Source organism: Numenius arquata, unplaced genomic scaffold, assembly GCF_964106895.1.
Source record: "Numenius arquata unplaced genomic scaffold, bNumArq3.hap1.1 HAP1_SCAFFOLD_1635, whole genome shotgun sequence".
NCBI lineage: Eukaryota > Metazoa > Chordata > Aves > Charadriiformes > Scolopacidae > Numenius > Numenius arquata.
This window is the reverse complement of record NW_027415490.1, coordinates 1-13,921: the sequence shown is the minus strand read 5'-3', so window position 1 is coordinate 13,921 and position 13,921 is coordinate 1. Positions and strand designations below refer to the sequence as shown.

At 67.0% G+C, this 13,921-nt stretch overlaps 1 protein-coding gene across 1 annotated transcript; it reads right to left on the bottom strand.

Moving 5' to 3' along the window:
* Positions 1-361: 361 nt before the first annotated feature.
* Positions 362-13,552, bottom strand: CRTC2 (CREB regulated transcription coactivator 2). Its single transcript, XM_074167739.1, has 14 exons — positions 13,376-13,552; positions 9,435-9,536; positions 9,023-9,139; positions 8,753-8,814; positions 6,889-6,957; positions 5,078-5,181; positions 4,793-4,822; positions 4,510-4,589; positions 4,276-4,325; positions 3,872-4,116; positions 2,880-3,331; positions 2,033-2,323; positions 697-871; positions 362-576 (listed from the first exon to the last, which is right to left on the bottom strand). The coding sequence occupies exons 1-14, from the start codon at positions 13,550-13,552 to the stop codon at positions 362-364; spliced, it is 2,169 nt and encodes a 722-aa protein (XP_074023840.1).
* Between the last annotated feature and the right edge of the window lie 369 nt (positions 13,553-13,921).

Genomic DNA, 13,921 nt, shown 5'->3' with positions numbered 1-13,921 from the left:
GGTCCAGAGTCCCCTCTCTCCACTGGGGTTTGGGGGCGCAGGAACCCCCTCCTCTCCCCCAGGATTGGCAGGGGCAGCCCCTCTCCACCGGGGTTGGGGGGGGTGGGGAGAGCACCTGGCTCATGCCCCCCCCCGCCCTCCTGCCCCCCCCCCCCCTTCCTTTTCCCACCAGCTCCAGCATTCCCCGGCGAAGTGGGGGGGGGAGGAAGGGGGGGGAGGACCCCTCCGTTTTAGCGACAAAAAAAAAAAAAAAATTAAAATAAAAAAAAAATGGGGTTGGAGGGTGGAAATGGAGGAGGGGGGGAGTAGAGGAAGGTGAGGGGGGGGGGGGGGGCGTGTTGGGGGGGGGGGGGGAAGCCCCTCACTGGAGGCGGTCGGTGCGGAAGGAGTCCTCGACGGCGGGGTCGGTGAGCAGGGCGTAGGGGTCGCTCAGCATGTTCAGTCCGTCCAGGCTGAGGGGTTCGATTTTCAAATCCTCCTCCAACCCCAAAGCAGCCGCCGCCGCCTCCACCTCGAAACCGGGAACGCCCGCCAGAGCCGTGGCGATCTCCTTGGAAATGCCGGGGGGGGAATCCCCTAGGAAATACGGTGGCGGGGAAGGGGGGGGGGGGGGGGTATAAAAAGAAAGGTTCGGCGCCCCACACACCCCTAAGCGATGTCCCCCTTCCCCCAGGGGGGGGCCGCCGGAGCACCCACCTGTGAGGATGATGTTGGGGATAGGGCCGTGGCGGCTGCAGTTGCTCAGGTTTTGCCGGTTGAGGAGGTGGGGGTCGTAGGTGCCCTCGGGTGGGGGGTAGCTCAGGGTCCCCAGGTCCTCGGGGAAGCCCCCGCTGTTGCCGGTGGGGCTTTCCCCCATCCCGAACTGCTCGAACTGCGGGGAGAAGGTGGGGAGGGGGGGGGGGGGGGCGTTATGGGGACCAAAAGCCCTGCTGTGTCGTCCCCCCCATGTCCCCACCCCAGGAGCACTCACGCTGCCCAAGTCTCTCAGGGGGTGTCCTAGCTGCTGCCATCCTGTTCCCCCCCCCTCAGTGTCCCCCCCATGTCCCCACCCCAGGAGCACTCACACTGCCCAAGTCCCTCAGGGGGTGTCCCAGCTGCCTCTGATGTGTGTCCCCCCCCCAAAATGTCCCCCTCAATGTCCCCACCCCAGGAGCACTCACGCTGCCCAAGTCCCTCAGGGGGTGTCCCAGCTGCTGCCGTCCTATCCCCCCCCCAACAGTGTCCCCCCCCATGTCCCCACCCCAGGAGCACCCACACTCCCCAAGGAGTGTGGGGGTCGTAGGTCCCTCAGGGGGTGTCCCAGCTGCCTCTGATGTGTGTCCCCCCCCCAAATGTCCCCCTCAATGTCCCCACCCCAGGAGCACTCACGCTGCTCAAGTCCCTCAGGGGGTGTCCCAGCTGCTGCTGTCCCCTGTCCCCCCCCCAGTGTCCCCCTCAACGTCCCCACCCCGGGGGGCACTCACATTCCCCAAAGCCAAGTCCCTCAGGGGGTGCCCCAGCTGCCTCTGATGTGTGTCCCCCCACAAATGTCCCCCTCAATGTCCCCATCCCAAGAGCACTCACGCTGCCCAAGCTCAAGTCCCTCAGGGGTTGTCCCAGCTGCTGCCATCCTGTTCCCCCCCCCCCAGTGTCCCCCCCAATGTCCCCCTCAACGTCCCCACCCCAGGAGCACTCACAATCCCCAAGCTGAAGTCACTCAGGGGTTGTCCCAGCTCCTGCTTCTGTCCCCCTCAGTGTCCCCATCCCAGGAGCACTCACACTCCCCAAGTTCAAGTCCCTCAGGGGGTGTCCCAGTGGCTGCTGTCCTGCGTCCCCCCCCAGTGTCCCCCTCCATGTCCCCCCCCCCAGGGAGCACTCACACTGCCCAAGCCGAAGTCTCCCAGGGCTTGTCCCAGCTCCTGCTTCTTTCCCCCCACTCAATGTCCCCCCTCAATGTCCCCACCCTGGGAGCACTGACACTCAGGGGTTGTCCCAGCTGCTGGTAATGTCCCCCCCCTCCTCAATGTCCCCCCCCCCCCCAGGGAGCACTCACATTGCCCAAGCCGAAGTCTCCCAGGGCTTGTCCCATCTGCGGCTGCTGCAGGGAGGCGTTAGGCTGGTACTGGGGGGGGTACGGGCGCTGGGTGGCCCCGCCGGGTGGCCCGGCCGGTGGCGGTGGCCGCGTTGGCGGGGCGGTGGGCAGTGCCGGCTGCGGGGGGGTCTGCACGGGCTGGTGCAGGGTTTTTTGGCTGGGCTGGGAGGGCAGGAGCAGGCCGGGCTGGCTGTAGGAGTACGGCGGGAGGCGCTGGTCGGCCGGCAGCTTGCTGGTGTCCAGGGGCACCCCCTGCGGAGAGAAAGTGTGGGGGGGGGGGTGTCAGCCTGTGGCCACCCCAGCACCCACAGGGATCTGGCCCCTCTGCTCGGTGCCCCCGCTGCCCCGTCTCTTTTGGGACGGGGACCATCTTCGCCAGCCCCCGGTGCACCCCCCGGCACTGGCAGCGGGTTGGGGAGACCCCGGTGATGCGGGAGACCCCAAATTTGGGGAAAGATTGGGAATTCGGACTCCGAATTCCAGTTCCACCTGCAGCACCAGGCACCAAAACCCCATCACAGGCCGGGCTCCCCCCTCCGGAGCAAGAACCCGGGGTGGGGGAGCCCCGGCTGGGACACACCACATATCCCCCCCCCGCCCCGGGTGGGGAGGGGTCCGTGGGACGGGACACGGTGAGGGGACACGGTTTTATGGGACACGAGAGGCTTCATGTGGCTGAGATGAGGATGGAAACGAGACATAGAGAGAAGTGTCGAGGGAGGAAGAAGAGGAGGAGGAGGAGGAAGAGGAGGAGGAAGAAGAGGAGGAGAGCCCCCCCCCGGCGCTGGGGCGATGGGACCATGCATACCTGGGTGATGGAGGACAATGTGGGTGACATTGTTGGTGAGAACTGTTTGGGGTGCTGCCTTCTGGAGGTGTCGCCACCCATTGGGAGGGTGAGGGGGCTGAGCGGGACCCGTCGGCGGGGCGAGGTGTTTATGGACGCCTGCACCAGGGGGGCGTAGGAAGAGCCGCTCAAGCCGGAGGGCAAACTGGGATTGCTGGGGGAAGACTGGATGGGCTGGCTTCGGGGGGAGGTGGGGAGAGAGGGATTGCTGAGGGAGGAAGAGAGGGAGGAAGGCAGGGACTGGTTGGAGAGGGAAGAAGGGATGGAAGAACTGCTTTGGGAGGATTGGAGGGAGGGGTTGCTGAGGGAGGATTGGAGCGAGGGGCTTCGCAGGGAGGCCTGGAGGTTGGGATTGCTAAGCGAGGACTGCAGGGACGGGTTACTCAGGGAGCTCTGCATAGGTGAGGTAAGTCCTGTGGGGACACAAAAAAAAAAAACAAAAAAAAACAAAAAAACAAAAAAAGAAAAAAAAAAAAAGAAGAAGAAGAGATGTCACCGTTACCCACGGAATCGCCCCGCGCCCCAAGGTTTCTCCTCCCCAAGGGCCGGGCCAGGCTGGGGCTCCCCGTCTGCCCCCGGGAGTGGGATGGAAGGTGACGGAGGCGACCAAAAACGATGGAGACGAGACAAAAACGCACACAAACACACACACACACACACCCTGGGAAGGGCGGCGCAGCAAGAGGAGGACGCCGGGGGTCCCACACCCCCGTGGGACCCCCGGATGCCGTCTCCCCCCCCTGGAGATGGCCCGGAGAGGTTGATCTCCGCCGGCTGGGGGGGCGAGGGGGGGAACCCCGCGTCCCCCAGCCCCACCGAGCGCTTGCCACAGGGGGCTCCCCGCCACGGGAGACCCCCCTGCACGTCCCGGTGGGTGCTCCGGCTCCCCCCCGGGATGTGGGCTGCAGAGTCTCCTTTCCGGCCAGCGGTGGTGGGCCAGGGCTAGCCCTCACCTGGCGAGTCGTAGCCCGTCCCCAGTCCCATGCTGCCGCTGATGCCCAGGTGCGTCATGGTGTTGGCCAGGTTACTGGTGCTGTTGCCGCCGCTCAGGCTGGGGTAGGTGGTCTCGTCCGGGTCCAAGGGGGTGGGCAACGGGGAGGGAAAGTGCAGGTTGGTGAGGTCGGGAAGGGACCCCCCCGTGTTGAGGGCCGAGGGGATGAGGGGGACGTTGGCGGGTTGATCCGGGGATGGAAATATGCTGGGGGGAGGGCGGAAAGAGAGAGACACACTCAGCATGGGAACGCCGCTGCTTCCGAGGCGTCCCCCTCCCCAGCAGCCCACCTGCCCCCCCCCCCGCCTGACTCCAGTCCCTTTCCTGCAGCCCCCCCAGCGACCCCCATCCCATCCCAGGACTTACTGGATCCCAGGGACTTCGCAGGAGCGTGGACGGGCTGAGGACGAGGAGAGCTGCGAAATCAATGAGGAGGAGGAGTGAAGTGAAGCCGGGAAACCTGAGCCGCCCCCCCCGCCCCAACCTCCCTCCCCAAACCCCGGGCCACCCCCGCTTTGAGGACAGGAAGGGGGCAGAACCCACCCAGTGTCACAATGTCCCCCAGGCAGGGGAACAAGGGGGTGTCCCAGGTGCACCCACCTTCTTGGTGTCCCAGGGCTTCAGCGAATGCTTGTTGTCGTCGAAGGTCTCTTCGATGGGAGGCACTTGGAAAAGAAACACTGGCAGGGGCGGGGGGGGGAAAGAGGGTCAGAAGGGGGGAGGAGAGAGGCACAGCCCACCCCCAGCCACCCCACCGGTCACAAGTGGGGCAGGACAGACCCACCCGTGACAGTCCCCGGGAACTGGCCCCCCCAAATCCCACCCGCTGCCCCGATTTTGGAGACTGCAAGGTGGGGGGGGGTGGACACAGGCAGGCACTCACCTTTACTGTCTGCGTCCCCGTCCAGAAAACCTGCAAGAGAGGTGACCGTTGGTGGCAGCACACGGTGACACGGGGGGGGGGGGACATCGGCCAGCACAGCAGAGCAAAGGCAGGAAGGGGAGGGAGCTGCTCTGTGACCCCCCCCCGTGGAAGGACAGGGTTCCACAGGGCCCTTGAGGGGTGGAAGAGATTTGGGGGTCCCGAGGCTCCCAAGGGTGGAGGTGGGAAGCAGGGGGGGGGGGTCCCGCTGAGGATAGTGGGGTGTGGAGGGAGGGGGACACTCACCGCTGCGGCGGCCGGGCGGGGGGGCGCCCTGCGAGGGGCCCAGGTAGGCGTCCTGGGGGTTGGGGTTCATCACGCTCGTGTGAAGCGCCGAGTCGGAATTTGTTCTGATTGGAAAAGGAAAAACGGATTGTCAGACGGGCCCGAGCTCAGCCCTTGACCCCTGTAAGAGACACACACACACCCCCAACTTAGCTGTGACAGCCCCCCCACAGTCAGCCCCGGCCCGGGGATGGTGGGCGAGGGCAGCAGGGAAAAAAGGGGGAGAAGGGAAGGGGAAAACGGGGGGGGGTGTTTCGCTGGAGGAACAACCATCTCCTTCAAAGCCCTCCGTGTCCAACCCTGGCCATGCCCAGGACGAGCCCTGGAGGCAGATGCCAAGGGGCTCTGAGGGGTCCCCATCCCCTTCTCCCAGCCCCCCCCTTCCTCTCCCCACACCACGCTCCAGTGGAATCCCTCGCCCGGTGCTTCCAGACACGCCGGGGCTTGCTCCGGCCCCAGCTCCTCCGAGGGACGGCTTGGCCACCACATCAAAGCCCCCAGAGCCCTCGACACCCCTGGCACGGGGACAGATGAGCTCCCCCAGGGACCCTTTGTCTCCCCGGGGGGGGGGAAAGGGGGGGGGGGAGGCCTGGAAGGGCTGGGGGCAGAGGACCCCGGGGATATTCCACCCATTGTCTTCCCAATTAGTTTGGTCCGAAGCGGAGGAGCGCGGGGAGGGGCTGGGAAAAGGCTGCTGGGGCTAATGACGAGTCCTGGGACCGCACAAGGGGGATATTGTTCAGCTGCGGCGCAGCTGGGAGGCAGGAAGCTTCAACCCCCAGCCCCCCCAGCCCCCCCAGCACACACACACACACACACCCCCCGCCGCCCATGGGACGCAGCCCCCTCCGGTGCGGGGCCCAGCCGGGGAGCGATGGGCGCCCGACCAGAGCCCCGCTGCCGGCACCGAGCCCCGGGAGGTGCCAGCACCGCTCCCGGCACGGCCCAGGGGACACAGAGCGGGGACTGTCACAGCAGCATCAGCGACGTGCCAGCCCCGAGCCCTAGGTTGCCCCGCTGAGACCCCGCTGTGCCCCCAGCCTGGGGAAGGGGGCAATCCCAAAGCCACTTGTGGCTCTCTGGGGGTGGCAAACCCCACGGGGAACCCACTGCTCTGTCACCTCTCGCTGGGGTCCCCAGAAGTGGCCCGATCCCACGGGGACAGCACTGGCTCCTGGGGTGACACCAAGCAGCCGCGGCAACGGGCAGAGCCAGGTCTTTGCCCCAGTAGCCAGCGCCGAGCCAGAGCAGCCCTGGGGGTCACCCTGCCCCACATCCAGGAGCCCCGTGTCCCCAAAAGCAGCTCCTCGGGGAGCTTGGAGTGGCTGCAGGACCATGGAGGCAGAAGGGTTGCACCAAGCCCAGGGGTCCCCAGGGCCACCTCCACCCCAGGGGTCCCCAGGGCCACCTCCTCCCCAGGGCCACCTCTGCCCTGGGGCAACCTCCACCCCAGGGGTCCCCAGGGTCACCTCCACCCCAGGGGTCCCCAGGGTCACCTCCTCCCTAGGGGTCCCCGGGGCCACTTCTGTCCCAGGGGTCCACACGGCCACCTCTGCCCCGGGGCAACCTCCACCCCAGGGGTCCCCAGGGCCACCTCCACCCCAGGGGTGTCCCCCCCCACCGCCGTTTGTTGGGTAAGGCAGCCTGGAGACCCCTTCCCTTCTCCTGGGGGACCGGAGTTGCCACAACCAGGGCCATGGCCAACCTGGGGGTCCTGGGGAAGGGCTGGGGCCCGGCTTAGAGAGAGAAAGGAATCCAAAAAAATCATTCACCTGTTGAGAGCTGACGGAAGCCTAAATAAATGTCCTTTCTCCATAGGGAAGTTACTCCAGGGCATGGTCCTTTGTAAGGAGAAAGAGCAGAGTTACTTTGGGGGGGGACAAGGGAGGGGGGCGCAGGGTGGCCCTGCCCCACGGGAGGGAGGGTTGGCAGCGGGGAGGCAGCAGGAGGAGGCTGCCTTCGGGGACAAGCTGTCGGTCCCAGGGGACACCTCTCGGCACGGGGTGGGGGCTCATCCGTGATACTCTCCCCCTAATTCCCTGCCTCAGCCCTCTGCCCACAGCCCAGACGCCGCGGCGATGGCCTCGGGGACCCCAAAAAACGGCCGGGCCGTGCAGACCGCAGCCTTGAGATTCCCCATGAGGAAGGGGCTGGTGAGATTCTCTCCGTGTGAAAAACCCCAAAGTAGCAAGATTTAAGGCTGTGACGGCTGAGACGTGCTGGGGCAACACCGGAGGAGCTCTGGGACAACACCAGAAGGTCGTTGGGGCAACACCAGGTCTCTGGGGCAACACCGGAGGGTCTTTGGGGCAACACCAGAAAGTCTCTGGGGCAACACCGGGAGGTCTCTTGGGGCAACACCGGGAGGTCTCCACGCTCCAGAGAAGGGGTGACAAAGGACCAGAGACCACCCTCCCCTCCAGCAGCCCCCGAGGAAATCGTGGAGCAACAGCCAAGCGAAGGGAGCTGTTTGGAAAACAGATGAAACTCCCCCCCCTGGTCCCGAGCCCGGGGTGAGGGATTTGCAGCGGGATTTGGAGCGAGATGCTCCTGGGAGCCCGAGGTCCTGCGGGGAGGGTGGCTTTGTACCCTGCGAGTGACAGGATGTGACACAACCCTCTTCTTTCAGGGGAAAATAAAAAAAAACCAAAACAGAAAACAAACCCCCCAAAATGCCAAGGCTTTGCCCCAGGAGGGTGGCAGAGAGGGCAGGATGGGGGGAAGATGTGTCGGGGGACGAGGCCGCGTCCCTCGCACTCTGGACTGAGCGGCGCCGAGGCTCAGCCCAGGGGACAAAGTGCAAGACACAACATGAACTTCCAGCGGCGGAGCCACGGCCTCACGTGCGGGCACAACCCAGGGCTGTCACCCGGCGGCTGTCGCCACCGAGCTGGGGAGAAGGAGCACGGGATGCCCCTCAGGTTGTGCCAGGCACCGAGGCAGGGACACGGCAGCGAGGACGCTCCCCAGGCCGGGGACGGAGATCTGTGCTGAGCCCAGCACTTCGGAGCAAGGGCAGCCTTGGAAATAAAGCCCAGGAGTCCTGAACGACCTCTAAAAGGGCTGAGCCCGGCTCCCGTGCGGAGCCGCAGCTCCCCGGGACCTCCGTGGGATCGAGCCGATGCTCGGGGGGCGCTGGGGTTTGCAGGGGGGGAGAGGAGGGGGGGAGGGCTTGGCTGCCGGGCGATTCACCCCAAGCAGGATCCCTCTTCCCGATGCCACCCCAGATCCAGCTCTTTTGGGCACAATGAAACCATTTCTCCTTAAAAACGTGCCCCCCCTCTGGGGAGCACCTGAAATCCAGAGAGGTGGGAAGACCCCCCCAGCCCCACTCCCAGCATCTCAGTGTTTCTCTCTGTCCCCCCTCCCACCCAGGGCCGGTTTCTCCCCGTCCCCATCCCAGACCAGTAAGAGAAAGCCGTGTAAATCCTCCTGCCCTGTAAATCCTTCCCGTTCCGAGGGACTCTCCCGCGCTGGGCTCCTGCCAACTTTCCTGCCTCTTTCCAAATCTCCGGGTGCTCTTTAACACAGAGCAAACCCCCGGGGGCTCCAGCGACCCCGCAGCCGCGGCGGGAGGGGGGCGCAGCGGGGCTGGAAAGCAGCATCCGGGAACCAAGAAAACGTGGGATTCTTTACCTCCTCCAGCTGGGCTCGGGCGGAGGCGACAGGTAGGTGGGTCCGTAGGGAGAGCTGTCGATGTGGGAAGCACGTTAAGGATCCAAACGGAGAGCGAGGGGGCCGAGGAGCCGGCACCTACCGCAGCCCCGCAGGCGGCACGTGTGGCTAACGCTGGCTAATCCCAAAGAGGGGAGCGCTGGGAGGACTGGGAGCACCGGGATCGGGGCAGGAGGAAAGGCTGCCCCGTCCCCGCCGCCGGGGCAGGAGGGGACACGGGATAAAGGATATCTGTCGGACGTATCGGCGAAGGGGGGACATCATGCGGCGCGGGTCCCGCTGCACTCGCTCCACCAGGCCGTGGTGCCGGGTGCTGCGCGTGGAGTCCAGCGGGGAATGCAAAGGGCCCTGCGAGGAGGAGAGAGCGGGGTGAGCCCTGCGCCGTCCCCCCCCTGCCAGGAAAGGGGGCACAGGATCAGCCCCCCTTCCCCTGCCCCAAAGCGTTGTGGGGGGACAGAGGAGAACATCCCCTTGTCCCCATCCGTCCCCTACAGCAGCCTGCGCTACAGCCCTTCATCCACCTCCCCGAGTCCTGACGCAGCTCCTGAGCCCCCTCCCCAAGGCACCGAGGGCGGTAGCTGCTGTGCCACGGGGGACAGCCCCCCCAGACCCCCCCCCAGCCAGCAGAAAGGGCGCTGCTCACCTGAAAGTCAGAGACGCCGCTGCCGATCTGGTTGACGTTGGGCAGGGAGCCGCTGTAGTAGGGTCCCCGGCTGTGCGCCAGCCTCAGCTTCTGTGCCTGCAGCTGGGCCAGGGGGGGGAGGGCGGGAGGGGGGAAAGCAGGTTAGGGGGGGGGTTCAGCAGGTACCCCACGGTGCCTTTGGGGCTCCTCCGAACTGCCCCGTTACAACTGAGACATCCTCGTCCCCATTCCGGCGGGTCAGTCTCACGCTCTCCCTCCTGCAGCCGAGCCCCAAGCTTGCCCCACACACGGTACCGAGCCCCCAGAGGTGGGGGGGGGTTCCACGGGAGGAGGTGGCCCCCCCCGAGCGAGGCATGTCCGACCCTCAGTTGGCCTCAGGAATGGGTCAGCAGGGCTTGAGGTGCCCGGTACCTCTGCTTTGAAGCCACTGAGTGTGAAGGAGGCCCGGCAGGGGACTTTCCCCCCGCTGTGGGTGCTCCGGTGCAGGAAGGATGCTGAGCCCCCGCTGGGTTTAGCAGCCCAGAGTGGGGAAAGCCACGTCCGTGTCCCCCCCCAGGCTGTGGCACCCTCGTCCCCGGAGCAGAGGCTGAGCCCAGCCCTGACCCCCCCCGCCCCAGAACAGCCAAAGCCCCCGTGGCCACCCGAGAGGGCTCTGGGCTCCCCGGGCACCCGTGGGTCAGCCCTTCCCCTTCCATCCGGAGGTGCTGGGTTTTCCAGCAAGAACCTCATCCACCCTCAAGACAGCCCCTGGGCTGCCAGTAACACCAGTGCCGCAGCCCAAAAATTGGGGGAGACCCCAGTTTGGAGCTGGGGCTCCGGCAGGATGAGCAGGAAGGGCTCGGCACGGCAGCCCGTCGGCTCCCGGCGCTGCTCAAGGCCGAGGGAAGGAGTCACAGCAAACCGCAGGCGGGAGATAACCGCCCCCCCCCCACGCTCGGCGGCGGGAGGAAAACCCCACAGCAGCCGAGAGCCGGGGTCCCAGGGCAGGACCAGCACCGAGGTGGCCCCAAAAGCCCCCTCCTGCCCCGGCCCCGCAGGCAGGAGCCCGCCCCGACGGTTGACTTCCTCATCCCAACGACGACGGCAGCAGGAAGACGATCTGCTGCCCGCATCCCGGGAAAGGGCACGGCCACCATCACCCCCTCCGGAACAAGGGGATGTCCCGGTCTCCCCCCTCTCTGGGAAAGGAGGTTCTCCCCAATTCCAATCCACAGAGCCAAGCACATAGGAATCCACCTTCCCTCTGGATCCAGGGGGGTCCCCGAGCACCCCCAGCACTCGGTCCCCGGGGGGACAAACCCCGGGGAAAAGAGGAGACGAAGCACAAAAAGCAGCTTGGAAAACGGGCTGCAGGCGGAAAACCCACGACAGCAAATTCCCAGGCTTAAGACCAGCAAAATCCAGATCCAAGGGGGGGGAAAAAAAAAAAAAAACCAACAACAACCACCAAAAAAAAAGGGAGATTTAGTCAACAGCTGGCTGCGCTGGCACTGCAGGATTAGCGCGAGGAGTTGCACTGGGGCTTAAGGTCTTGGGATCCTGCTCTGTTCTCTCCGAGTCAGGGTCCCTGCGGGAGCCAGCAGAGCCAGACGGGGCCAAAATCAGGCAGCCGGAAAAAAAACCTCCGGGAAACACCAAGCAAAGCTTAAGGGGCTGTTACACCCCCCCACGGCAGGAGTGGGGCGCCCCGGAGCTGGGCAGAAGCCCCCACCCCTCAACCCAGCCACAAGGGCTGCCGGGGTGACGGCCGCTGCCACCTCCTTGCCTACAGCCCGGTGGGCAACGACGGAGGGGACCCACGGGACCGAGACCCCCGCCTTGGGGTGTTGTTCCGGGGTTGCCGGTCCCACAGGCAGGGGATGAACTCCCGGAGGAAGGGTCCCGGAGCAGGGATTCGCAGGGAGGAGGGTGCTGCTGCCTCTCCCCCCGCCTCTCCCCCGGCTTCGCTGCACATTAACCAGCTGTTTACTGTGCAAACACGGAGCGGGAGGCTCCGGACCCACTCCCAAACTCACCGGCGATGCTGCCGTCCCGGTGAGAGAGGGGACAAAAACCTCCGGAGAGATGTCCCCAGCTCGGGACACCCGCCTGCCGGGGACGGGATTGCTCTCGGCTTGGCAGGGAGCGCCACACATCGCTCCCTAAGGGCCGGCGGGACCCTGTCCCTGTCACCGTCACCGTCACCCTCCTGGCAGCAGCCACGGCTCCGAGGATGTCAGGTCACTGCTGGGGTGCCAGGGGGGCTCTCCCACCCAAACACTCCCTTCTTTTTTAAAGGTCTGACGGATTTTGCTCTGCTCTTCTCCTGGTCCCGCCGACCGCAAGCGCGGGGTGACACAGGAGCCTCCCCATCAGCGGTCCCTGTCACCTGGAAGAGCCTCTCCGTGCCTCCGGCTCCATCCCCTCGGCTGGGGATCCCCATCCCCATCCCCATTCCTCTCCCCTCGGCTCATCCATCCCCTATCTCCACCGGGAAGGACGGCGCCGGCCGCCGGACCCCACGGCACCGCAGAGCCCCATCACCGGGGTTGGCACGACCCCTCTCCCCGGGAGCTGAAATCCGGCCAAACCCCGGTCTTGGCAAACAGCCGCCGACCGTCTCCTTTCCACGGCACCCTCCCGGAGACGCCCCGCAGCATTCCCGGCCTCCCTGCCACCCCTCCTGCCACTCAGGTCCCTCCAAGAAGCCCTCGGGGGGGGGGGGGGGACACGACAACTCCCCTTCCCCAAAAGCGGGGGGCGATTTTGGCAGCTCGGATCCGGCGCGCTCATCCGGCGCTCCCAACCCTGCCTTTTCTCAGGCTCCGGCCAAGCTAAATTTAAGCGTCTCCAGGGATGGAGCATCCGCCGCTTCCCACGGGAGCCGGGCGCATGGATGGGAAGGACCAACCCAAGCCACCCGAGGGTCCCCGCTGCTCAGGGACAGAGCGCAGAGGAGGTGACATGAGGCTGCACGACACGGCGGGAGGCCGTCGCAAAGCCGTGGGCACGGGCATCCCCTCCTCGCCCCCGCGGGCCACCGGCAAAGAGTCGCTTTTTCCACCCGGGCCGTGGGGAGGAGGCCAGCGGCGGGTCCCACGCACGGTGGCCACGGGCCGGAGCGAGCCACGTGCCGAACACCCGTGGCCAAACCCCATTATAAATCAAAATAAACGCAGGGGAAGGAGGAGCGGGGTGCAGGTGGGCACCCGGAGAGGGAGCGTTTCTCTTGGGGGGGGCCCTTCCAGCCCCTCCGCACCCCAAACACAGACCCACCCCTAAATCTCGAGGTGATGCCCCATCTCCTCTGCACCCCCAAACCCCTCCCCAGCCCCTTTGGGCCCCCGCCTGAGCCCCCCCCATCCCCTCTGCGTGTCCTGACCCCCCACCACCCTGCACCCCCAGCACAGCCCCCGGCCCTCACTACCCCACATGAGCTCCCCCCCTCTTCTGCATCCCCAAACGCCCCCCTCCTCACACGCCCACAGCCCCAAGCCCCGTCTAAACACCCCCCCCCGAGGCCTTCACTCAGCCTCAGGCCCCCTCACAGCCCCCCCCCCCATAACCTCCAGCCCCCCTCACAGCCCCCAGACCCCTCTTCCCGCCCCCCGCCTCAGACCTTCACTCAGCCTCAGGCCCCCTCACAGCCCCCCCCCCTCAGACCTTCACTCAACCCCCGGCCCCCCTCACAGCCCCCGGCCCCCTCTAACCGCCCCCCCCCGGGCCTTCACTCTGCCTCCGGTCCCCTCACAGTCCCCTCCGGGGCCCTCCCGACCCCACAGCCCCCCCCCCCACGACCCTCGACCACTCCCACAGCCCCCGGCCCCTCATAGCCCCCGGCCCCCTCCACAACTCCTGATGTCCTCCACAGCCCCCGGCCTTCCCCCGGTCCCTCACAGCCCCCGGCCCGGCCCGGTCCCGTGGCGCATCCGGCGGGGGGAGGCCGCGGCGGCGCCGCTCACCCGGGTGGAGCAGATCTCCATCATCACCTCCTCGAAGGCCGCCGTTTCCTCCGCCTGCCGCTGCTTCTGCAGCGCGATCTTCTCGCTGAACTTCCGCGGGTTGGAAGCGCCGGCACCGGCCGAGGAACCCGCACCGGGCCCGGGCCCGGGCCCGGCCCCCGCGCCCGCCGCCGCCATCTTCCCTGCTCGGGCCGCTCCGGCCGCCGCCGCCGCCGCCGCCGTGGCGCGGGGGATACCGGGACGGGGAGTCCGCGGGACGGGGCCGCCGCTGGGCGGCAGCGGGAGAGGGGACTACAACTCCCGACAACCTCCGCGCAGCGCCCGCAGGGGCCGCCGGGAAGTAGAGTCCCCGGGCTGCCCCCCTCCCACAGACAGACAGACGGGGGGGGGGGGGGCGCGCGGGGTGGGGAGGGCGGGTCCGACTACAGCTCCCGGCGTGCACCGCGCGGGGCCCGCCCCCCGGGGTGGGGCGGGGCTGGGGGCGTGGCGAGGGGTGACGGGGGCGGGGGCACCGCAATGGGGGGGTGGCACAAAAATGGGGGGACC

Coding starts and splice junctions, on each gene's coding strand:
- CRTC2 (XM_074167739.1), bottom strand. CDS start 13,552: ATGGCGGCGGCGGGCGCGGGGGCCGGGCCCGGGCCCGGGCCCGGTGCG. Junction 4,823..5,077: donor CCCGCCCGGCCGCCGCAGCG/GTGAGTGTCCCC, acceptor CCTCTCTTGCAG/GTTTTCTGGACGGGGACGCA. Junction 2,324..2,879: donor CATTGTCCTCCATCACCCAG/GTATGCATGGTC, acceptor TTCTCTCCGCAG/GGGGTGCCCCTGGACACCAG.